Source organism: Anarhichas minor, unplaced genomic scaffold (genome assembly GCF_050575085.1).
Source record: "Anarhichas minor isolate MPS153535 unplaced genomic scaffold, ASM5057508v1 ptg000136l, whole genome shotgun sequence".
Taxonomy (NCBI): Eukaryota; Metazoa; Chordata; class Actinopteri; order Perciformes; family Anarhichadidae; genus Anarhichas; species Anarhichas minor.
This window is the reverse complement of record NW_027466582.1, coordinates 10,042,488-10,066,469: the sequence shown is the minus strand read 5'-3', so window position 1 is coordinate 10,066,469 and position 23,982 is coordinate 10,042,488. Positions and strand designations below refer to the sequence as shown.

General features: G+C 41.3%; 2 protein-coding genes across 2 annotated transcripts; both read left to right on the top strand.

The window, feature by feature from the left end:
• The first annotated feature begins 235 nt into the window (after window positions 1–235).
• Window positions 236–10,271, top strand: LOC142941920 (uncharacterized). The gene is made up of 21 exons (XM_076084048.1): window positions 236–322; window positions 4,269–4,491; window positions 4,569–4,655; window positions 4,749–4,870; window positions 4,962–5,105; window positions 5,231–5,305; window positions 5,407–5,577; window positions 5,784–5,883; window positions 6,092–6,312; window positions 6,781–6,937; window positions 7,020–7,231; window positions 7,310–7,424; window positions 7,525–7,724; window positions 7,852–7,966; window positions 8,040–8,209; window positions 8,288–8,376; window positions 8,693–8,823; window positions 9,331–9,520; window positions 9,650–9,791; window positions 9,921–10,017; window positions 10,201–10,271. Exons 1-21 carry the CDS (start codon window positions 236–238, stop codon window positions 10,269–10,271), a joined length of 2,919 nt encoding a protein of 972 aa, XP_075940163.1.
• Window positions 10,272–11,998: 1,727 nt separating this feature from the next.
• Window positions 11,999–20,034, top strand: LOC142941918 (uncharacterized). The gene is made up of 21 exons (XM_076084043.1): window positions 11,999–12,126; window positions 12,634–12,842; window positions 12,920–13,006; window positions 13,100–13,221; window positions 13,313–13,456; window positions 13,582–13,656; window positions 13,758–13,928; window positions 14,135–14,234; window positions 14,443–14,663; window positions 15,132–15,288; window positions 15,371–15,582; window positions 15,663–15,777; window positions 15,869–16,083; window positions 16,211–16,325; window positions 16,401–16,570; window positions 16,649–16,737; window positions 16,928–17,058; window positions 17,569–17,758; window positions 17,949–18,090; window positions 18,206–18,302; window positions 18,483–20,034. Exons 1-21 carry the CDS (start codon window positions 11,999–12,001, stop codon window positions 18,551–18,553), a joined length of 2,961 nt encoding a protein of 986 aa, XP_075940158.1. The 3' UTR covers window positions 18,554–20,034.
• The last annotated feature ends 3,948 nt before the right edge of the window (window positions 20,035–23,982 follow it).

Below are 23,982 nucleotides of genomic sequence, written 5' to 3'. Positions count from 1 at the left end.
AAAGGTGACTGCAATTGAGCAGTATCCAGTGCCCACCACCAAGAAAGAGCTGATGCGATTCTTGGGTCTGGTGGGTTACTATCGCAGTTTTTGTCAGAATTTCTCAACTGTAGTAGCTCCATTGACGGATCTGTTGAAAGCTAGAGCAAAGTATGTCTGGTCAGATTCATGTCAACAAGCCTTTGGAAATGTTAAAACTGTACTGTGTTCATCTCCCGTCCTTGTGGCACCTTGCATGGATTGTCCGTTCGAGTTGCAGGTGGATTCAAGTGGTGTAGGTGCTGTGCTGTTTCAGTATGATGGAAATGACATTGAACGCCCTGTGAGTTTTTTCTCAAAGAAATTTAACTCTTACCAGTTAAATTATTCGGTCATAGAGAAAGAGACTCTTGCCCTTGTGTGGGCATTGCAACATTTTGAAGTCTGTTGACTCTGGTGTTCCTCTGGTGGTCTACACAGACCATAACCTTTCTCCATTCCTTGTTGCCCGAACCGCCGTTTGATGCAATGGTTTCTGTTCCTGCAATCTTACTGTTTGGACATTCGCCACATTAACGGCGCCAAAAATATTGTGGCTGATGCTCTGTCAAGAGCACATTTGTCGTGAAATGTTAACTGTGTTCTGCGTCGTTCATGATTTTCCGTCTCCTTTTCCTCTGCCACTCTAAAAGTTGCTTCTATAGGCTGGGGTTCTGGCTTGCAGGAAGGAGATCTGCAGGGTTTTGTTCAGAATCAGTGAGTTTAGGATAGGCTTTGTAGGTTGCCAAATATTGGCCAAATATCCTGTCATACACTAGGTGCCGGTTTTTCCATCTGTTACAGGTGCTGAGTGGAGGATCGTTACCAGGATGAGTCTCACCTGTGCGTGGCTCATCCTTAAATACCCTTTCCAGTTGGCAGCCCGGGGGGAAGGAAGACCTGTGCTGACGGGCTCGTGACCACGGTTGCTGACCTTGTGAAAGTGCGGTTGCGTGTTTTTGGCGCCAGCTCATTGTCTCCCAGTTTTGTCTGTCTATGAGCCGGGCTGTGCATGTGTGGCCGCGGCAAGGCCCGGATTTGGTTTACAAGTTTTAGAGTGCACTGACGCTTTAATAATGGCTCACGACGAAAAAAGCCCACAGATCCTCTATTGGTACATGTGGCGGTGAATGATGGACTGAGACAAGATTACAAAGTTTATTACGTCAAATACTTTAAACGGGGTATTAAAAATGCAGGAAATCCAATATATCCAAAACAGTAAAAGGTATATGTCCAATATACTTCATGCCACAAATTACAGTAAAAGAAGGGAGTGCTACAGGTCCACAGACACGCACAGTAAAGAAACCAGTCATGGAAGGAGTGCAAAGGAAACTACCACCAAACACACGATTATGGGGGTGTGAAGCACAGGTGAGAAACAATCGCCAAACCCTCCACCGTCTGGACGGCCACGCTTCCCACCGGTCCTACAGCACCCGGACAGACAAAACAAGTGTTCAACACAGTGTTAGCACCACATGGCAGCTACAATAATCTATTTAATTTTTGGGGGAAAGTAATGAGCGCCACGGAGGATAAACAAAACGGCGTCTCTCCTCCCTGATCACCGCGCAAGTCCAGAGATGGGCAAAGATACATCAAAATGTATTTTGATACAAAATACCCCTCAAATAAATGTATCAAAATAAAATACAAAATACTGGTGCCAGAAAATGTAACAAAATATAACATGTATTTTGTATTTAAAATATAGGAAATATTTTTTTCTGGATTTTCCGTTTTCTCACAATTTGGTATAGCAGAGCATTCAGGTTTGGGCTATATAATGTACACAAAGCTCTGGTGAACCCCACAAAAAGGAAGAACAGTCACAATGTCAGTGTAACCAAGCACATCTGTGCTTGTTGATGGTCCTTCTTGAACATCATCTTGCCGAGACATGTCCACCTGGCCAACTGTAAAATGTATGAAATAGCAAAACTAAGAATACTTTCATAATATGCCTTTTAAATAAAATATATTGGATATTTAATGTTTTTTTTAACAAATGGACATCTGTCATAGCCTGGCTAACTGTGAACTATATTATCTGCCAGTAATTGATATGGCATTATGGCATTCATATTGATAAGATACAGCATAACTCAGTGGTGGGCCGTCAGGGCCTGCAAGGCCTTCTCTGCGGGCCTAAACAGAATCACAAAGTTATGTCTATTTTATAATTTTTCTTAAATACACCATGTATTATAATTTATAAAAATATTTTTCCCATTATCTTATTTTCTCATTGCACAGCTACTGTCTTCCTCAGTTGCTCTGCTTCCAGTGCAGCTTGTTTAAGTAGAGCTTTTATCCAATCAGATTTCACCTCTGTGTCTCTAGGTAAGAAGAGAGGCCTGCAGACTCACAAGTGCATCCATATGCAGTTTAAGTGAATGGGGACGATATTGTTGATTGTCATAGTGTTCAACCAATCAGATCTTTAGTTTGACATGTTGGGCGTATTCTTTGACGTGTCAGCGCCTGCTAGCTGGCCTATAGCTACGTCAGCATTACGTGCAGCTCAGTTTCCATGTGCAGCTCTGCCGCGAGGTGCAGTGTGCTGTGATTGGTCAGTGGGCGAGCACGTGACTATCGTGAAACGAAACTTAACAGCAGAGGCTTAGTCGGGTAGTGAATCACATCACGTGATGCAGCTCAGCCAATCAAATATGGGCATTCTGACAAGTTTCCTGACCGGAGTGAGATGTACCACACACCATGACACAGGGGACTGAGACGAGGAAAAACATTGCAGAGCAGTACGTTCAATGTTCGAGTTGTGAAAGTAAAATCCTAAAACAATTTCGGTGGGTTGCGCAGCTTGTCATTAAGGAATGACGGTGGATCCCACAGCCAGACCATCTGAGAACCACTGTCCTACATGAGCTCAGAAAACATTATAATTTCCTCAATTTAAACTTCTGCATTTTCCAAGTGCTCTAGTATTATTCAAACGTATTGTAAGCCTCGTACCGAGCGGGTTAATATGAAGACGTATATAGTTACATCCTTAAAAACTAATAGCTGTAGCGCCATCATGTGGTTATAAGGTGGTATTTCAGCTGCAGGACAGCAGTGAAGGCCCAGGCATACAATGCACGGCCCACCACTGGCATAACTTGTAATACAGTGCAAGATTAGATGGTCAGACGTCTCTTGATAAGGTTATCATGAACATACAAGCTCCCAATCTCCCTCTTCCTATAGCTAGCTACTCGACTGATAAGTTAACTTGCTAAACACTGGCTATGCACTAGCCTAGACAGCATGCTAGCGTCATTAGCATGTTAGCATCGAGCTTGATATTATAACCATCACCATGTATATACAATAGGCTATGTAGCCAGACCCAGACATAAATTATACATCAAGCTAGTTGACATCTGTCACACTCAGATACAATATTTAACTTGACAATCTGTTGAACTTGAAGATCTGAAGACTGAACTCGTGAACTGTTTTTTGATTCGTGGAGAAAGTATTTTAAATATAAAATTACTCCACTCTAAACTATTTTGTTACAAATTACGTTCGATTTTTATCGGCCATATCAAATACAAATTACAAAATACTCAAAAGTAATTGAAATACATATTTCAAATACAAGTAATAGAAATACTGCCCATCTCTGCGCGCAACCCCCATCTGGAAAGAGAGGGTCGCTGTCTAGTCGGACCCAAGCACCGCACGGCACAGGCACAACCTGTCACACCAGGGATCAGAGAGCGAGACAGCTCGTAGGTACGGCTTATATAGTAAACAAACAATTTAGGAACCAGAAAGTAGGAGGTGCTTAGGCATACCTAACTCTACAGTAGCCAGGGAGGGACATTTCACTACCGGCAACACATGTATTCTGAAGTGCTCCTGTTTCCCTTTACAGTTAAAGGTGCCATGTGATACATATTTAAAACATGTTTTATACTATACTACACATATTTCATACCAATAGTTTCTAACAACAAAAACATTTCCCAAAAAGCTTTTGGAACTTGTAACTTATATATTTGTAGTTTAAGTTAGCAGGAGGAGCTATATACATACATGTCCATTTATCATTTACCATTTAACTAAGTCAATCAACCTCTTTGCATTGCATGTTGGGACTTACTTCAGGCCAGAATACAAGACACAGGCCCGCACAACCTCAATCAGGCTGTAATAGGATTCACCTGTGTGTAGTTGAGCAGGAACCTCCCTAATCCTGAGACTGTGGGGTTCATTCCTCCCACAAACATTAGTATAAATTGCAAAGACAGGGACTCATCGGTTACCAGTTTCCCCATCTCTTGTGCAATGGGTGGTCGCGTTGGATTTGGGTTTGTAGTTTTTATTTTTATCCATTGATTTCACTCAAATTTGTAATTTTTCATGTTACTTTTAAAAATGATTCAATCTCTTTCAGGTTGGTGATTCTCCTGATGGCAGTTGTAAACATAGAGGCTCAAAAGAAGCATTCTATAAGTACGTTTTTGTCAATTTCTAACATTATTTTAATCCTACTATATGCTTCTTACTAATATGTAAATGTTAAATTCCAGATATTCACTCAAAATGCCTGGGGAATGTCATGCGTCTGGATATCGGCCCACTTGGAGGAAATCTTCTTGAAGTGTCTGTTGTCTTTAGTAAGATGACATTCCTGAATGAATTCTTTTTTTTTTTTTTTTTAAACTTTGTCTCACCTTTTCTCTTCTAACTGTCCTTTTTTCCCTCCTCAGACAACTCTTCAATTCTCCTTACATCAAGTTTAGCTTCTCAGTGTGGCTTCAGTGCGATGATCAACCAGCTGGGGAACTTTGTGATTTTTGCCTCTCTTCAAAACTGCTTTGCTCAAAATGTGGTAAAATGACTGGCGATGTGATTTTTGTGGAGCAGCACCGAATGTCTCTTTTGATGTTATGATAATTTAAAGTATTTTCTGTGTTTTGTAGGCCGACGAAGCATTCACAACAAGACTAAATCTTCGACTGCATGGGAACCAGGTGGCTGAAGATGAGCTGTACCAGGTGGTTGAAACCTGCCGCTACACTGCCTGGGCCTCCAGGGAAATTGTCTGTGACCGCAACTATATGGAGGCAAGTGAATGCAGCAGGACTCTCTGTGGTCATGTTCCAGTCTATATTATAAGTGGCTTTATTGGTCGTCAAGGTTGGTACATTTGAGAGCGGAGGGATTGATTATCACTTCGCCTTATTTCTAGGTGTCTGTGAAAAGGACAGCTGAAGATTATTACGCCCTGCCTGACCATCCCATCTCAAGCATTAGAAAGTTTGGTGCTTCTCGACAAGCTGCTGAGGTAAGGGCTTATTGTGCCCTTTTTAATATTCTGGAAACATCTCTTTCTGTATTAACTGTCTTTTGATGTTTGCTTCACAGAAACAGCCCATGGATGCAGAATTCAAAATCAAAACTATTACGTTCTTCACTCCTGAGGAGAAGATCATGCCGTTGAATGAGGCCCACAGAAGAGGTTATGGGATCTCAAACACTCCTACAAGGCTGGTTCTGCGAAGCCCATTAACTTCCCCTGAAACATACATCCAGAATGTAAGTTTTTAAACAAGCCTTGCTTGTTAACAAACTACTTGTTTACACTTACAGCTGGTGAACTATTGGCTTTGGAACAAATGATGTATTTGGACTGTCTACATTGTTATATTGAAGTACCCACATCCTTAAGCATTTGTTTAACTGTATGCATTAAATGGATTTAATAAAGCATTGACATGATGATCTGTAATCTCACCTCACAGGTAGCAGGTGTGCCCATGTCTGTGCTCAAAACCTCAATAGTAGTTGAGAAGAAGCTGGCGACTCAAATCCATGCAGGTGCTGCCTGCCCAATACTGGACGGTAATGTTTGGGGAGCAGTAAGCAGGGCTATAGCAACCACTGACATCATGTCTTTAGTTTCTCACAGAATTTGGGGTTGAAACTGTCTTTAAACTTGGACATAGTTGGTATTTTATTACTGATTCCAGTATTCTCAGACTCAACAATAAATGAAATGTGTCCATGTTGGGTCTTCTTTAAGTGCTGTATGTGTTCGCCTTATGTACAGGTAGCGTTTTTTTCACTCCGGACTCAATCAGCTGGTTCCTGCCGAGGAACATTGAGCCCTTGACTTCCTCTAGCCAGTTTCAACTGTTGGAGGTGCACATGGGTGTCGATGGCCAGAGGCTCAACGTTGCCGAGATGGCTGCCAGACATTACTCCCTGTCCGTCAATAACGTGTACATCCTTGCCAAAATCCCTGTTGGGGCTGTCGGTGGCCACTTTAAGGTCAGTTTTGCTTCAAGGACAATTTTATATGTGAATGAATTGAGTTTTTATATTTCTCATGCATATAACCGCCTCCATGGACTTAAAATAAATCAATTTAAAAAAGGCAAATTCCGAATGCTGAGTCTTAAACAAATATCCTAAAACCTTCAGATGTGCTGACCTTCAGTTTGCACAATTCACAAACATTTTGGTTTTATAAAGGTAGCGAATCTGTGTAAATACTGTCATTAAATGGTCCCTCCTTGCTGTCTTAAGGCACTGTGGCACACTAGAATATGTCAGGGTTTTGTCAAGTGATGGTAACTCATTAAATCATATCTGTTCAAAAGAAAATGGGATTTACTCTCCACTTCTTGTAAGATACAGGGTCGAACTTTAGCTCAATATGCATAGATGTCTTAATATGAGTTTGTCAAGATGATTTATTTCAAGGAAGGCCTTACTGAGGATGTTTGGTTTTTGCAGAGTCATGTTCGGGATGGTCAGTATCTCACTACTTATACAATTGAGCTGATGCTCGAGTTGCTCTGGACAGAAAATGCCGCTCACAAGGACACGAGATACAAAGTCTTCCTTCCCATCACGACACCGTTGCTGTCTCAATCTCCACAAGTTACTGACAGTAAGGCATATTATCTTGGTACTCTTGTGATTTTTAAATGTATTACACACTGTCTTAATTACTCTTTATTTTTGCCCCACAGACACTGTTCCTGAGGAGCGGGTATTTAAGGTGCAGCTTGGGCCTTTCTGCTCTGATGTGGCACTAATGAACATCACCATCTCCTCTGAGGTTTTATCTCTGGCAGACTGCAGTGCCAGAGGCCTTAAAGTCCTGGAGCACATGTCCCCCAAGAGCTGCTCGAAAGTCTTTACATTTGAAATACCCTTCAAGGACCGTGGCGTTCTAAAAATGGTGAGCTTTACTCATCTTGGGAAATTAAATGCAAAAAAAGGTTTAATTTTGACAGCTATTCTCTCTATTTCCCAGCAGGAAGAAATGGAGATTAAAGTCTACACTCTTCAGCTGACCTTTGGCTTGCTGGTTCTGCCAGAGTATGCACCATTTTCTCACACCACTTCTCTGGAAGCTAGATTGGAAAACAAAGGTCTGTAGTTATGAATATGATGGATTAATTCAGAACAAAATGGGCAAATTTCTTTTAATCTGGGTTTCTCCATTCCCCCCCCCCCCCCCCCCCTCTGCAGTTCCTCCCTCTGTCACAGGTGGCTGTGATTATCAATACTTCTATGTCCTCGTGGGATACGGGACCCACGGCTTCAACTTTCAGACACTAGTGGGAAGGAGACTGTTGACCTCACTCCTGGCTAAGGAATATGGCTTAATGGACAATGGCACACACTTCAGTTTTTCAGTACCATTTTCTGCCATCGATGTCATGGTTGAGGTACAATCGGTTACATTTCTTAACCAAATTGTAAATGTGCAGGGATATATCTTGGTGACCTTTTTGTTGTAGAGATTGTCATTCGAGTGTCTAAACCTTTATTTTTGTGTTTCTGACAACTTGTCAGGCTGTTGAGGCGTCATCCATCAGGAGCAGACTCGACGTGTCTCTGAGGACTCCAGCCACCAACACAAATATTAAAGAATTCTCTGTGGCTTGCAATTTCTTCCCAAGACTGACTGGTTTGTTAGAGGAAATATGTTTGTCAAGACAAAACACTCAAGCATACTAATGTCTGCGCCTCCTCCTTTTCAGAGTGTTTCTCTAATGGCACGATAACCGCTCTGGCTATGAAACTGGAGTCTGTTCCCAGTCTGAAGCCCAGTCAGCTCACCCTCAGAGACCCCACCTGTGGGCCCTCCCACAGCGATGACCACTATGCTTATTTTGTCTTCTCTGGGAACTCCTGTGGGACAACCAGAAAGGTACTGCTGACTGTTACCCTGGTTGTAGACTGTTGACCCTGATATTGAAACATTGAGTTAACCTTTTTCTTTTCTTAGTTTCTGCCCAATATGATGCTGTATGAAAATGACATCTCTCTGCCAGATGCAATGAAAAGGGTATCCAAGACTGACGAGCCTGAGTATGAGTGAGTGTCTTGAAACTTAAAAACGAATCGAGCTGAAATGAGTAGATGGTCTCATCAAAGCTCTTGTCTATTAATCTGATGAATTAAAATGTCACCTTGGACATTTTTCACCCTGTTATTTGCAAGATGAAACATAATTGTAAGTAAAATCAGCAGATTAACAATAGTAAATAGTTATTTGCAGCCCTAAAGGCCAACTTATGTAATTCCTTTATTTAAAAAAAAAAAAAAGATACGTATTTCATGGGAAGTGAATGCTGTTCAATTTCCACCGCCACACTGACTAATTTATCTCCTGGGTTGTCTCTTTCTTCAGGCTAAAGGTTGCTTGTTATTTTGACATAAACACAAACCATGCTGTGGCCTTCAACAACAGACCTCGCAGGAGTGAACCATATGCTGAGAATGCAATCGGCGAGCTACAAGTTGAAATTAAACTTGCTCTGGGTAAGGGATGTTCTGAATGCATTGTATTTTCATCTATCCAACAGTAGGAATCTCTTTTGAGCCATAAAAGCACACTCTACAGGTAATGCAAAGGGATATGGATCAGATTTCTATTAACCTGCATAGTGGAGGCTTTGGGCTTACTTGGACAGTTGTGCTACTCGTAGTCAAAAGATTTTCAAGAAAGCCAGTGCCTGTTCCTACATTGGTAAACTAGCGGTGTCCTCTAAAGCCAGGAGGCAATCGCACAACTTGATTTTGAGCTAATTGTGTTGGACAAAGTAATAGGACTTATGACATAGTTTAATTGACGCATCTTTAAACCTAATCGGCTTAATGACCAAGTTGGCTAGTGGGATGATGTATTAAAGTTAAATTTACTCACTTATCTGTATTAAACCCTTTTTTTTTTTTTTTTTTTTTAAAAGGTTTGGTGTGCAGGCAGTTTCTATTCCTGTCTGAATCTCTCTAATAATTCAGTTCAACAAGTTGTTTCTCTTTACTTAGATGACTCCTACAGCACATTTCACAGAGTTGAAGCTGATCCCATCGCAAAGTACCTTCAACAGCCGTTGTATTTTGAGGTGGAACTGATAAAATCTAGAAACCCTGAGGTATCGCTGGAGCTGGTGGACTGCTGGGCGACGTTGGAGGACGACAGGACATCCCTTCCCAAACGGGACCTCATCATTAACGGGTAACTTCTTACTCTTTTCCCTCATAATGGACACTTTTCAAGGAGGGCGTCACACTGCAGACTTGGGACGTCTTTTACACAATTAATTAGTGGGTACTTAATTTCAATTTTTTTTATTTGTATCTTCAGCTGTGTAAACCCAAGGGACCCGTACCAGGTGATGTTCCATCCTGTTTTGCCTGATGCCAGAGTTCAGTATCCATCAAACTTCAAGCGCTTTGAGATCCCAATGTTTGCCTTTGCCAAAGACCGAGCGAACTTGAGTCTCCAGGTAATTTCAACGATATACAGTGTATATATATATATATATTTTTTTTTTTTTTTAAATAAAGGCTTTAGATTTGGGAAAACAAATGTATACACTATAAATATCACATTAACATTAGTTAAAATTTTGTAGGTCTTTGTCCATTGTGATGTGGTGATCTGCGATGCCAGAAATCCAGTGGGTAGAGCTTGTAATGTGCAGTGTTCAAACCAGGATGAGGAGATGAAAGGTAAGACTTCTCACACTGATAACATTTCACTGTTGCACACACTAAGGTTTCCATTTGTTGCTCAGATGAGGGATGGATAAATACTCTAGTTTGTGTTCTCCAATTGGGGAAACGTGTATTTAAAAAAAAAAATGTTGTTTTTCTTTATTGAAGTGGCTCAGATGTATTTCTTTTCTTCCACAGGTCAAAAACGTTCTGTTTCAGATGGCCACCATATTGAACAAGTGTCATCAGGACCAATACTCATGAGCTAAAAAAACCCTAATAAAAAATATTTTAAAAGGACTTCAGACTTGCATTGTTTTCTTGGAAATGTGTTATTCTTTTTTGTAGTTGTGTCAACCAAGATACAGTTGCCATTATAAATGCTGTAGTTGCATTGTTAGAAATTACTGCAATACACAAACAAACTGACCAATTTTAAATGACTATAGCTATTTTTAATTCTTTCAAACTGACCATCGGTCACAATGTTGTGGCGTATAGGCAATATGTTCTCATACTAATGCTTTGAAAAACACAGCTTGGTCGGTGGCATTTAAACCTGAAGGAAAGTGTGCTTTACTGCACAATACTTCTCGATAAACGGGCAATATGTAAATGTTTGTTGTAGAATAAAGTCTACGTTGTGTGACGACCCTCCTGTCGTACACTAGATGCCGGTTTTTCCATCTGTTACAGGTGCGAGTGGAGGATCGTTAAATACCCTTTCCAGTTGGCAGCCCGGGGGGAAGGAAGACCTGTGCTGACGGGCTCGCGACCACGGTTGCTGACCTTGTGAAAGTGCGGTTGCATGTTTTTGGCATTACAAATAAAATACTACTTTTGGCGCCAGCTCATCGTCTCCCAGTTTTGTCTGTCTATGAGCCGGGCTGTGCATGTGTGGCCGTGGCAAGGCCCGGATTTGGTTTACAAGTTTTAGAGTGCACTTTAATAATGGCTCACGACGAAGAAAACCCACAGATCCTCTATTGGTCCATGTGGCGGTGAATGATGGACTGAGACAAGATTACAAAGTTTGTCAAATACTTTAAACGGGGTATTAAAACTGCAGGATATCCAAAACAGTAAAAGGTATGTCCAATATACTTCATGCCACAAATGACAGTAAAAGAAGAGTGCTACAGGACCAGACACGCACAGTAAAGAAACCAGTCGTGGAAGGAGTGCAAAGGAAACTACCACCGAACACACGATTATGGGGGTGTGAAGCACAGGTGAGAAACAATCACCAAACCCTCCACCGTCTGGGCGGCCACGCTTCCCACCGGTCCTACAGCACCCGGACAGACAACAATTCAATTTATTTTTGTATAGCCCAAAATCACAAATTGGCCTCAGAGGGCTTTACAATATGTAGACATTTGACATCCTCTTGTCCCGGGACCCTCACATCGGAACAGGAAAACCTCCCCCAAAAAACCCTAAAAGGGGAAGAAACCTTAGGGAGAGCAACAGAGGGATCCCTCTCCCAGGATGGACATAAGTGCAATAGATGTCATGTGTAGAACAGGATAAGTGAATTACAACACATTCAATGTATGACAGAACCACGGCAGCTGGAGGCAAGACCTGGTCCAGGTATAACCCGGATACACAGGAACCTGTGAGGCGAGAAGGCACAGACACTGGTGAAGAAGCAGGTCAATAATGTGCATTAATGGTATCGGTACTATGAAATAGTAATGTGAGTAATAATAAAAGTGATATTAGCAGTTGGAGTCAGCAGGGCCATGGTTGGAGGAAGGACCAGGGTCCAGATGAAACCATACTCCATGGAAACCTGTGAGGAGAGAAAGCACAAGGACTCCGGGGAAGAGACAAAGTCAGTACTGTGCATTAATGGTATCGGTAATAGGGTTAATAAACAGTAAACAAGTGCAACAAGTGTTCAACACAGTGTTAGCACCACATGGCAGCTACAATAATCTACTATTTCATTTTTGGGGGAAAGTAATGAGCGCCACGGAGGATAAACAAAATGGCGTCTCTCCTCCCCGATCACCGCACAACCCCCATCTGGAAAGAGGATCGCTGTCTAGTCGGAGCCAAGCACCGCACGGCACGGGCACAACCTGTCACACCAGGGATCAGAGAGCGAGACAGCTCGTAGGTACGGCTTATATAGTAAACAAACAATTTAGGAACCAGAAAGTAGGAGGTGCTAAGGCATACCTAACCCTACAGTAGCCAGGGAGGGACATTTCACTACCGGCTATTCTGAAGTGCTCCTGTTCTCCTGTTCATGGTGCCATATGTGATACATATTTAAAACATGTTTTATACTATACTACACATATTTCATACCAATAGTTTCTAACAACAAAAACATTTCCCAAAAAGCTTTTGGAACTTGTAACTTATTTATTTGTAGTTTAAGTTAGCAGGAGGAGCTATATACATACATGTCCACTTATCATTTACCATTTAACTAAGTCAATCAACCTCTTTGCATTGCATGTTGGGACTTACTTCAGGCCAGAATACAAGACACAGGCCCGCACAACCTCAATCAGGCTGTAATAGGATTCACCTGTGTGTAGTTGAGCAGGAACCTCCCTAATCCTGAGACTGTGGGGTTCATTCCTCCCACAAACATTAGTATAAATTGCAAAGACAGGGACTCATCGGTTACCAGTTTCCCCATCTCTTGTGCAATGGGTGGTCGCGTTGGATTTGGGTTTGTAGTTTTTATTTTTATCCATTGATTTCACTCAAATTTGTAATTTTTCATGTTACTTTTAAAAATGATTCAATCTCTTTCAGGTTGGTGATTCTCCTGATGGCAGTTGTAAACATAGAGGCTCAAAAGAAGCATTCTATAAGTACGTTTTTGTCAATTTCTAACATTATTTTAATCCTACTATATGCTTCTTACTAATATGTAAATGTTAAATTCCAGATATTCACTCAAAATGCCTGGGGAATGTCATGCGTCTGGATATCGGCCCACTTGGAGGAAATCTTCTTGAAGTGTCTGTTGTCTTTAGTAAGATGACATTCCTGAATGAATTCTTTTTTTTTTTTTTTTTAAACTTTGTCTCACCTTTTCTCTTCTAACTGTCCTTTTTTCCCTCCTCAGACAACTCTTCAATTCTCCTTACATCAAGTTTAGCTTCTCAGTGTGGCTTCAGTGCGATGATCAACCAGCTGGGGAACTTTGTGATTTTTGCCTCTCTTCAAAACTGCTTTGCTCAAAATGTGGTAAAATGACTGGCGATGTGATTTTTGTGGAGCAGCACCGAATGTCTCTTTTGATGTTATGATAATTTAAAGTATTTTCTGTGTTTTGTAGGCCGACGAAGCATTCACAACAAGACTAAATCTTCGACTGCATGGGAACCAGGTGGCTGAAGATGAGCTGTACCAGGTGGTTGAAACCTGCCGCTACACTGCCTGGGCCTCCAGGGAAATTGTCTGTGACCGCAACTATATGGAGGCAAGTGAATGCAGCAGGACTCTCTGTGGTCATGTTCCAGTCTATATTATAAGTGGCTTTATTGGTCGTCAAGGCTGGTACATTTGAGAGCGGAGGGATTGATTATCACTTCGCCTTATTTCTAGGTGTCTGTGAAAAGGACAGCTGAAGATTATTACGCCCTGCCTGACCATCCCATCTCAAGCATTAGAAAGTTTGGTGCTTCTCGACAAGCTGCTGAGGTAAGGGCTTATTGTGCCCTTTTTAATATTCTGGAAACATCTCTTTCTGTATTAACTGTCTTTTGATGTTTGCTTCACAGAAACAGCCCATGGATGCAGAATTCAAAATCAAAACTATTACGTTCTTCACTCCTGAGGAGAAGATCATGCCGTTGAATGAGGCCCACAGAAGAGGTTATGGGATCTCAAACACTCCTACAAGGCTGGTTCTGCGAAGCCCATTAACTTCCCCTGAAACATACATCCAGAATGTAAGTTTTTAAACAAGCCTTGCTTGTTAACAAACTACTTGTTTACACTTACAGCTGGTGAACTATTGGCTTTGGAACAAATGATGTATTCGGACTGTCTACATTGTTATATTGAAGTACCCACATCCTTAAGCATTTGTTTAACTGTATGCATTAAATGGATTTAATAAAGCATTGACATGATGATCTGTAATCTCACCTCACAGGTAGCAGGTGTGCCCATGTCTGTGCTCAAAACCTCAATAGTAGTTGAGAAGAAGCTGGCGACTCAAATCCATGCAGGTGCTGCCTGCCCAATACTGGACGGTAATGTTTGGGGAGCAGTAAGCAGGGCTATAGCAACCACTGACATCATGTCTTTAGTTTCTCACAGAATTTGGGGTTGAAACTGTCTTTAAACTTGGACATAGTTGGTATTTTATTACTGATTCCAGTATTCTCAGACTCAACAATAAACGAAATGTGTCCATGTTGGGTCTTCTTTAAGTGCTGTATGTGTTCGCCTTATGTACAGGTAGCGTTTTTTTCACTCCGGACTCAATCAGCTGGTTCCTGCCGAGGAACATTGAGCCCTTGACTTCCTCTAGCCAGTTTCAACTGTTGGAGGTGCACATGGGTGTCGATGGCCAGAGGCTCAACGTTGCCGAGATGGCTGCCAGACATTACTCCCTGTCCGTCAATAACGTGTACATCCTTGCCAAAATCCCTGTTGGGGCTGTCGGTGGCCACTTTAAGGTCAGTTTTGCTTTAAGGACAATTTTATATGTGAATGAATTGAGTTTTTATATTTCTCATGCATATAACCGCCTCCATGGACTTAAAATAAATCAATTTAAAAAAGGCAAATTCCGAATGCTGAGTCTTAAACAAATATCCTAAAACCTTCAGATGTGCTGACCTTCAGTTTGCACAATTCACAAACATTTTGGTTTTATAAAGGTAGCGAATCTGTGTAAATACTGTCATTAAATGGTCCCTCCTTGCTGTCTTAAGGCACTGTGGCACACTAGAATATGTCAGGGTTTTGTCAAGTGATGGTAACTCATTAAATCATATCTGTTCAAAAGAAAATGGGATTTACTCTCCACTTCTTGTAAGATACAGGGTCGAACTTTAGCTCAATATGCATAGATGTCTTAATATGAGTTTGTCAAGATGATTTATTTCAAGGAAGGCCTTACTGAGGATGTTTGGTTTTTGCAGAGTCATGTTCGGGATGGTCAGTATCTCACTACTTATACAATTGAGCTGATGCTCGAGTTGCTCTGGACAGAAAATGCCGCTCACAAGGACACGAGATACAAAGTCTTCCTTCCCATCACGACACCGTTGCTGTCTCAATCTCCACAAGTTACTGACAGTAAGGCATATTATCTTGGTACTCTTGTGATTTTTAAATGTATTACACACTGTCTTAATTACTCTTTATTTTTGCCCCACAGACACTGTTCCTGAGGAGCGGGTATTTAAGGTGCAGCTTGGGCCGTTCTGCTCTGATGTGGCACTAATGAACATCACCATCTCCTCTGAGGTTTTATCTCTGGCAAACTGCAGTGCCAGAGGCCTTAAAGTCCTGGAGCACATGTCCCCCAAGAGCTGCTCGAAAGTCTTTACACTTGAAATACCCTTCAAGGACCGTGGCGTTCTAAAAATGGTGAGCTTTACTCATCTTGGGAAATTAAATGCAAAAAAAATGGTTTAATTTTGACAGCTATTCTCTCTATTTCCCAGCAGGAAGAAATGGAGATTACAGTCTACACTCTTCAGCTGACCTTTGGCTTGCTGGTTCTGCCAGAGTATGCACCATTTTCTCACACCACTTCTCTGGAAGCTAGATTGGAAAACAAAGGTCTGTAGTTATGAATATGATGGATTAATTCAGAACAAAGTGGGCAAATTTCTTTTAATCTGGGTTTCTCCATTCCCCCCCCCCCCCCCCCCCCCCCCCCCTGCAGTTCCTCCCTCTGTCGCAGGTGGCTGTGATTATCAATACTTCTATGTCCTCGTGGGATACGGGACCCACGGCTTCAACTTTCAGACACTAGTGGGAAGGAGACTGTTGACCTCACTCCTGGCTAAGGAATATGGCTTAATGGACAATGGCACACACTTCAGTTTTTCAGTACCATTTTCTGCCATCGATGTCATGGTTGAGGTACAATCGGTTACATTTCTTAACCAAATTGTAAATGTGCAGGGATATATCTTGGTGACCTTTTTGTTGTAGAGATTGTCATTCGAGTGTCTAAACCTTTATTTTTGTGTTTCTGACAACTTGTCAGGCTGTTGAGGCGTCATCCATCAGGAGCAGACTCGACGTGTCTCTGAGGACTCCAGCCACCAACACAAATATTAAAGAATTCTCTGTGGCTTGCAATTTCTTCCCAAGACTGACTGGTTTGTTAGAGGAAATATGTTAAAGTCAAGACAAAACACTCAAGCATACTAATGTCTGCGCCTCCTCCTTTTCAGAGTGTTTCTCTAATGGCACGATAACCGCTCTGGCTATGAAACTGGAGTCTGTTCCCAGTCTGAAGCCCAGTCAGCTCACCCTCAGAGACCCCACCTGTGGGCCCTCCCACAGCGATGACCATTATGCTTATTTTGTCTTCTCTGGGAACTCCTGTGGGACAACCAGAAAGGTACTGCTGACTGTTACCCTGGTTGTAGACTGTTGACCCTGATATTGAAACATTGAGTTAACCTTTTTCTTTTCTTAGTTTCTGCCCAATATGATGCTGTATGAAAATGACATCTCTCTGCCAGATGCAATGAAAAGGGTATCCAAGACTGACGAGCCTGAGTATGAGTGAGTGTCTTGAAACTTAAAAACGAATCGAGCTGAAATGAGTAGATGGTCTCATCAAAGCTCTTGTCTATTAATCTGATGACTTAAAATGTCACCTTGGACATTTTTCACCCTGTTATTTGCGAGATGAAACATTATTGTAAGTAAAATCAGCTGACTAATTAATCTCCTGGGTTGTCTCTTTCTTCAGGCTAAAGGTTGCTTGTTATTTTGACATAAACACAAACCATGCTGTGGCCTTCAACAACAGACCTCGCAGGAGTGAACCATATGCTGAGAATGCAATCGGCGAGCTACAAGTTGAAATTAAACTTGCTCTGGGTAAGGGATGTTCTGAATGCATTGTATTTTCATGTATCCCAACAGTAGGAATCTCTTTTGAGCCATAAAAGCACACTCTACAGGTAATGCAAAGGGATATGGATCAGATTTCTATTAACCTGCATAGTGGAGGCTTTGGGCTTACTTGGACAGTTGTGCTATTCGTAGTCAAAAGATTTTCAAGAAAGCCAGTGCCTGTTCCTAAATTGGTAAACTAGCGGTGTCCTCTAAAGCCAGGAGGCAATCGCACAACTTGATTTTGAGCTAATTGTGTTGGACAAAGTAATAGGACTTATGACATAGTTTAATTGACGCATCTTTAAACCTAATTGGCTTAATCATCAAGTTGGCTAGTGGGACGATGCACTTTAAAGTTAAATTTACTTATCTGTATTAAACCCTTTTTTTTTTATTTTTTTTTTTTTTAAAAGGTTTGGTGTGCAGGCAGTTTCTATTCCTGTCTGAATCTCTCTAATAATTCAGTTCAACAAGTTGTTTCTCTTTACTTAGATGACTCCTACAGCACATTTCACAGAGTTGAAGCTGATCCCATCGCAAAGTACCTTCAACAGCCGTTGTATTTTGAGGTGGAACTGATAAAATCTAGAAACCCTGAGGTATCGCTGGAGCTGGTGGACTGCTGGGCGACGTTGGAGGACGACAGGACATCCCTTCCCAAACGGGACCTCATCATTAACGGGTAACTTCTTAATCTTGCCTTGCTGGGGCATTTGCCCGCATACACTAAATGTAAGGGAAACCTGGGCATTACTCTTTTCCCTCATAATGGACACTTTTCAAGGAGGGGGGGTCACACTGCAGACTTGGGACATTTTTTACACAGTTAATTAGTGGGTACTTAATTTAAATTTTTTTATTTGTATCTTCAGCTGTGTAAACCCAAGGGACCCGTACCAGGTGATGTTCCATCCTGTTTTGCCTGATGCCAGAGTTCAGTATCCATCAAACTTCAAGCGCTTTGAGATCCCAATGTTTGCCTTTGCCAAAGACCGAGCGAACTTGAGTCTCCAGGTAATTTCAACGACTTTTTTTTTTTTTTTTTTTTTTTTAAATGAAAGGTTTTAGATTTGGGAAAACGAATGTATACACAATAAATATCACATTAACATTAGTTAAAATTTTGTAGGTCTTTGTCCATTGTGATGTGGTGATCTGCGACGCCAGAAATCCAGTGGGTAGAGCTTGTAATGTGCAGTGTTCAAACCAGGATGAGGAGATGAAAGGTAAGACTTCTCACACTGATAACATTTCACTGTTGCACACACTAAGGTTTCCATTTGTTGCTCAGATGAGGGATGGATAAATACTCTAGTTTGTGTTCTCCAATTGGGGAAACGTGTATTTAAAAAAAAATGTGTTTTTCTTTATTGAAGTGGCTCAGATGTATTTATTTTCTTCCACAGGTCAAAAACGTTCTGTTTCAGATGGCCACCATATTGAACAAGTGTCATCAGGACCAATACTCATGAGCTAAAAAAGCCCTAATAAAAAATATTTTAAAAGGACTTCAGACTTGCATTGTTTTCTTGGAAATGTGTTTTTCTTTTTTGTAGTTGTGTTTTATATGGTTGGGATGAGGTCTCACCTGAGGGCTGGGTAACACGTGTGTGTGAGCATTTATCTAAACTAATTACTACGGTGAAGGATGAACGAGTACAAACAAAACCGATGACCACTGTCTCGGTAACTTCACGCTTGAGTGAAAGTCAACCAAGATACAGTTGCCATTCTAAATGCTGTAGTTGCATTGTTAGAAATTACTGCAATACACAAACAAACTGACCAATTTTAAATGACTATAGCTATTTATAATTCTTTCAAACTGACCATTGGTCACAATGTTATAGGGTTGTGGCATATAGGCAATATGTTCTCATACTAATGCTTCGAAAAACATAGCTTGGTCGGTGGCATTTAAACCTGAAGGAAAGTGTGCTTTACTGCACAATACTTCTCGATAAATGGGCAATATGTAAATGTTTCAGTGGAATAAAGTCTACATTGCATGTGTGACTGCAGCAAGGCCCGGATTTGGTTTACTTACTGCACTGACCCTTTAATAATGGCTCAAACCACAAAAAAGCCCACCGATCCTCTATTGGTACATGTGGCGGTGAATGATGAATTGAGATGAGATTCCCCCAAAGATTACAAAGTTTATTACATCAAATACTTTAACCGGTATTAAAAATGCAGGAAATCCAATATATCCTAAAAGGTATATGTCCAATATACTTCATGCCACAAATTACAGTAAAAGAAGGGAGTGCTACAGGACCAGATAGGCAAAGCGGAAGGGTAAAGAAACAAGTCGTGAAAGGAGTGCAAAGGAAACTACCACCAAACACACAATTATGGAGGTGTGAAGCACAGGTGAGAAACAATCGCCAAACCCTCCATCGTCTGGGCGGCCACGCTTCCCACCGGTCCTACAGCGCCCGGGCAGAAAAAAAACAAGTGTTCAACACTGTTGGCACCACATGGCAGCTACAATAATCTACTATTTCATTTTTGGGGGAAAGTAATGAGCGCCACGGAGGATAAACCAAATGGCATCTCTCCTCCCCGATCACCGCGCAACCCCCATCTGGAAAGGGAGGGTCGCTGTCGAGTCGGAGCCAAGCACCGCATGGCACGGGCACAACCTGTCACACCAGGGATCAGAGAGAGAGAGACAGCTCGTAGGTACGGCTTATATAGTAAACAAACAATTTAGGAACCAGAAAGTAAGAGGTGCTAAGGCATACCTAACCCTAGCCAGGAGGGACATTTCACTACTGGCTACACATGTATTCTGAAGTGCTCCTGTTTCCCTTTACAGTTAATGGCGTCTGTTTAACTTAGTGTGCAAAATGTGTTAATTTCTCACAATTAAAATTCAAATCTGTTTTTCACTGATCTAGACTTTAAGGCAAGCACAAACATGCATGTACATAAAAAAATGAATGTATAATACCTAACCTCATTTGCAGTGGTGGGCCGTCAGGGCCTGCAAAGCCTTCTCTGCTGGCCTAAACAGAATCCGAAAGTTATAGCTGTTTCATAATTTAATATTTTTTCTTAAATACACCACAATTAAACCTGCTCGCTCACGAGTCTTTCACCTGCTCGCGAGTAGTTTTTCTTTTTGACAGTAAGTGGGCGGACCCAGTCTCCATTGTATCTCTACATCTTATTGGTTACAATCCTCGTGATAAACCGGATATCACTCTGACGCAGATGCTAGGTCTGATAGAGGTGGTTTTCAATCACCACTAAACACTACTCCACTACATCTCAGGATGTTCTACATTTGTCTGACGGGTTTTGTAAACTTTTCAGACTGTAGAGGCTGATGAAATACAAATTATGTTAATAGAGTTGTTAAATACAATAATTAAAAATGTGTTAAAGTCAAGTTGCACAGATTGGTTTAAATTCACTCCATCACAGACAATGTGTGTTTGATAGTCAAACCTCTTGTGACAAACAGCTCAAAGAAACTCTTTGATCTTAATTGATTAAAACATGTGATCATATTTAATCATACTGTTGTGTTTACAGAAGAGATATAATATAGTTGTATATAATATGAGCAACAATTTGGACCTGCTCAAACATCTGGAGCCAAGATTAGGGACCACTGTTTGTATATTAGCTGTTAAATCACTGACAAGTAATTAGTGGAGGAAAAAGTATTCAGATCCTTCACTGCAGTAAAAGTACTAATACCATACTGATGAAACAATAATCCACTACGAGTAAAATACCTGCATTTAAAACCTGTCAATATTATCAGCAAAATCTACTTTAAGTGCAGAAAGTAAAAGTACCCATGCAGTAAAATGTACATTATTTGCCCCTGACCTGTAGTGCAATCTGAAAATCTCCCCCTAGCGTCTGTGTCAGAGTGATATCCGGTTTATCCAAAGACGAGGATTGTAACCAATTAGATGTAGAGATACAATGGAGACTGGGTCCGCCCACTTACTGTCAAAAAGAAAACCTACTCCCGAGCGAGCAGGTAAAAGACTCGCGAGCGAGCAGGTTTAAGCTCCGCGAGCGACTTTTGCTCGCGAGAGAGAGTGAATTCTGCTTGCGCGAGACGGGATTTTGCTCGCGGAGTGATGTAAAAGCACTCGTCAAAGTAAAATACGCACGCCGCTGTTTGATTTTCAAGCGCGCATGGATCTCATTTGCGCTCTCGGATTTTGACAGTGATTTGCATTCATAGGACAAGCGTTGCACATTTTATGGCTGGGAATGTGTTTCATTTTAACTGAGCTCTTGGTGTTTGGATCTACGCTACGCTAACCCGAGAACACCATAGCATTTGAAAACTTTTGTGAGAGACTCAAGTGGGTCTACAACTCAACGAACACGTTCGCAGGGACCCAGCTCCACAACCGCGGCCTGGCGTGCGCCCCGGTGGAGGTGGGATCCCGGCCCTGATTCGAGCCTGCCGCAGCAGACCGGCGAAATACAACTGGGGAGGCTCGACTGTCACTGGCGTCCATGAATACGAGAAGGACTTCTTACTGGAACTGAAACGATGTACTGGGATTAAACCAAGTTTCGGTAAGTGACAAACTGCGTTGTTTTTTTTTTACATAGTAACGTTACTACTGTTAATTTGTCTATCGTGTCGTTTTCATGAATATTTGAATGGCTTGTGTGGTGGAATGCGTGGATCCGCTGCAGGTTTGCTGGATTGATGAGTCATGAGGTTATTAGGAGGTAATTACACCATTCTGACACTATGTAAAATTTTCCTCAAAACCCAACGCTCTTCCTGGGGGCTTGGAGCCAGTGGCTGCCAACTACTGCAAACATGCTGACAGAGCGTGGGTGAAACAACGCCATATCCTCTAAATTAGAGCAGCGGGCGCGAGCTAACCCGTGAGGCACATTCATATGCACCGAAATGCCAGCCCATCATCATGGCAGTTTGTAAAATAGTCACAAAATGCATTCTATTGGTTCATGTACATTGACAAACTGGTCACTCAGCATGAAAATCAAACCATTGGAAAGTCAATTAGGAGCCTAACATGTATTAAATGCATCCACGTGACTAACAGTCAGGGCATGCCACATACTTAATATCCAAAATGACTATTGGTTGCCAGGAGGGGAAATTGATAGTTACAAGAAATAGGACTTTTAACCAAAAGACCCAGGTTTTACAGACTTGTAATAATTTTAAGCCCAACCAAGATGTTTTTCCTCAACCTAAATTGTTGTTGCTTAAACCCAGCTTGCAATGTCATCCCGAAAACAACCAAATAGACTGCACTTTGGCTATGTCAAAGCAAGTAGAAGCTCAGAGAATGTACATGGGAGAATGACCTCTACTCAGGTAGACATTACACTACATCTTTTTGCTGCTGTATCCATAAGTGCATTTATAGGTCCTTTAGTAACTCAAACACAAAAGGGACAGTATATAAATGGAGCAGGCTGCGGCAATACAAAAAAAAAAAAAAAAAAAAAAAAAAAAAAAAAAACACTAGCTTAGAACAAAGCAGTATGATGCAAGGAACTAAACCCATGCAAGACTTAAGGGAAAGCATAAAGAAATACATGAGCAGCGCAGACAATCACAGAATATAGGCAGACAGTAAAGACGGAAGACTTTCAAAGTTAAAAATTTTTTTTTTTTTTTTTTAATATATATATATATATATATATATATATATAGACAAAATCTTTTTTTAAAGTTTTAGGATCTACAATCATGCTACAGTACTTTGACAGCTTAGAAAATGTGTAGTTTTAGATTCTACAATACAGCTCAGCATAATAACATATTCAACTAGGTCACACTTGCAAAGAGTTTAAGTGCATGGGACATTTTAGTTTAGCTTAAGAAGGCAATGCTCTGTGGTTCAAATTGCCAAAATGATAAACCAGGGTTTACAAGTGCCCATGGACCTCTACCCCTGGTACTAAAGGGAATCCAAATTGCAAGATTGAGTCTTGCAGCTTTTCTGTATACAAAGAGTCATCCATTTTTGATCTGTTCAATGTGCAACATCTGTCCCCCAAAAGAAATGCTGCCTTGACTGTATGACTTTCAAACTTTGCTACAAATTGGGCAAAGAAAAGACTGCACAAAAGTTGAAAGAAATTAGTTTATTCAGAAGTCTGATCAGATGTTAACACAATAGGCCCAGAGGAGATTTGCCTTGGCTGAGTAGAGTTTGTTCCTCTATTCTCTAGAAAGACAAGAAGAGTATAGATCACCAACTGCACGTAGAATTAGTCGACAAAATGTTTTTCCAGATTACACTTACCCCGTCTTACTCCTTTCATCTCTTGCGGTCTGGAGTAAATCTGGTGTGTAGGTTGCAAACACTGGCCTCTGCACAAACCATCCAATTGGCTTTTTGCATCACAAATCACTGCATCACAGTGGACATTGATCTGCAGACAGAAGGGTTTATTACGCAGGGCTACATGCAGCTGTACCGTGTAATGTGGCCAATACACACTTCATTTGGTTACAACAGTCCCACTTTACCTCATCTTTCAGAACCGCTTCCTCTTTAGTGAAGGTGAACATCTTTATAGAGAAGCGTTTGATGTGGGATGGGACTAAAACCCTGGCGTCGCTCACAACAGGATGGAAAATGGTCACATAGCCATCATCAGGATTCTCACAGCTGGGAGGGAATAAAACAAGCTTCTAAATGCTTTTTGTTAAACCCATGAAATTTAGATTATGTTTTAAGGATTGTAACAAGTCAACCTGAAGTTAAAGATTGCTTTCAATAGAGAGAGAAAAGCCGAAGGTGGCACAAAGTTTTATGCTGCCATTTACCCATCCACAATGATATCCCAGCTAGGCAGAGACGTCCGTTCTTTATAAAGTGTAGCCCAACACTTCTCCAAGATGACCTCCAAATTTGGGTCAGTAGACTC

Excerpts from the sequence above, each read along its gene's own strand:
- LOC142941918 (XM_076084043.1), top strand. The coding sequence starts at position 11,999 with ATGGCGTCTCTCCTCCCCGATCACCGCACAACCCCCATCTGGAAAGAG. Across the intron at positions 16,571-16,648 it reads CCTGTGGGACAACCAGAAAG|TTTCTGCCCAATATGATGCT; the intron begins GTACTGCTGACT and ends TTCTTTTCTTAG. Across the intron at positions 16,738-16,927 it reads ACTGACGAGCCTGAGTATGA|GCTAAAGGTTGCTTGTTATT; the intron begins GTGAGTGTCTTG and ends CTCTTTCTTCAG.
- LOC142941920 (XM_076084048.1), top strand. The coding sequence starts at position 236 with ATGGATTGTCCGTTCGAGTTGCAGGTGGATTCAAGTGGTGTAGGTGCT. Across the intron at positions 4,871-4,961 it reads ACTGCTTTGCTCAAAATGTG|GCCGACGAAGCATTCACAAC; the intron begins GTAAAATGACTG and ends TGTGTTTTGTAG. Across the intron at positions 9,792-9,920 it reads GAGCGAACTTGAGTCTCCAG|GTCTTTGTCCATTGTGATGT; the intron begins GTAATTTCAACG and ends AAAATTTTGTAG.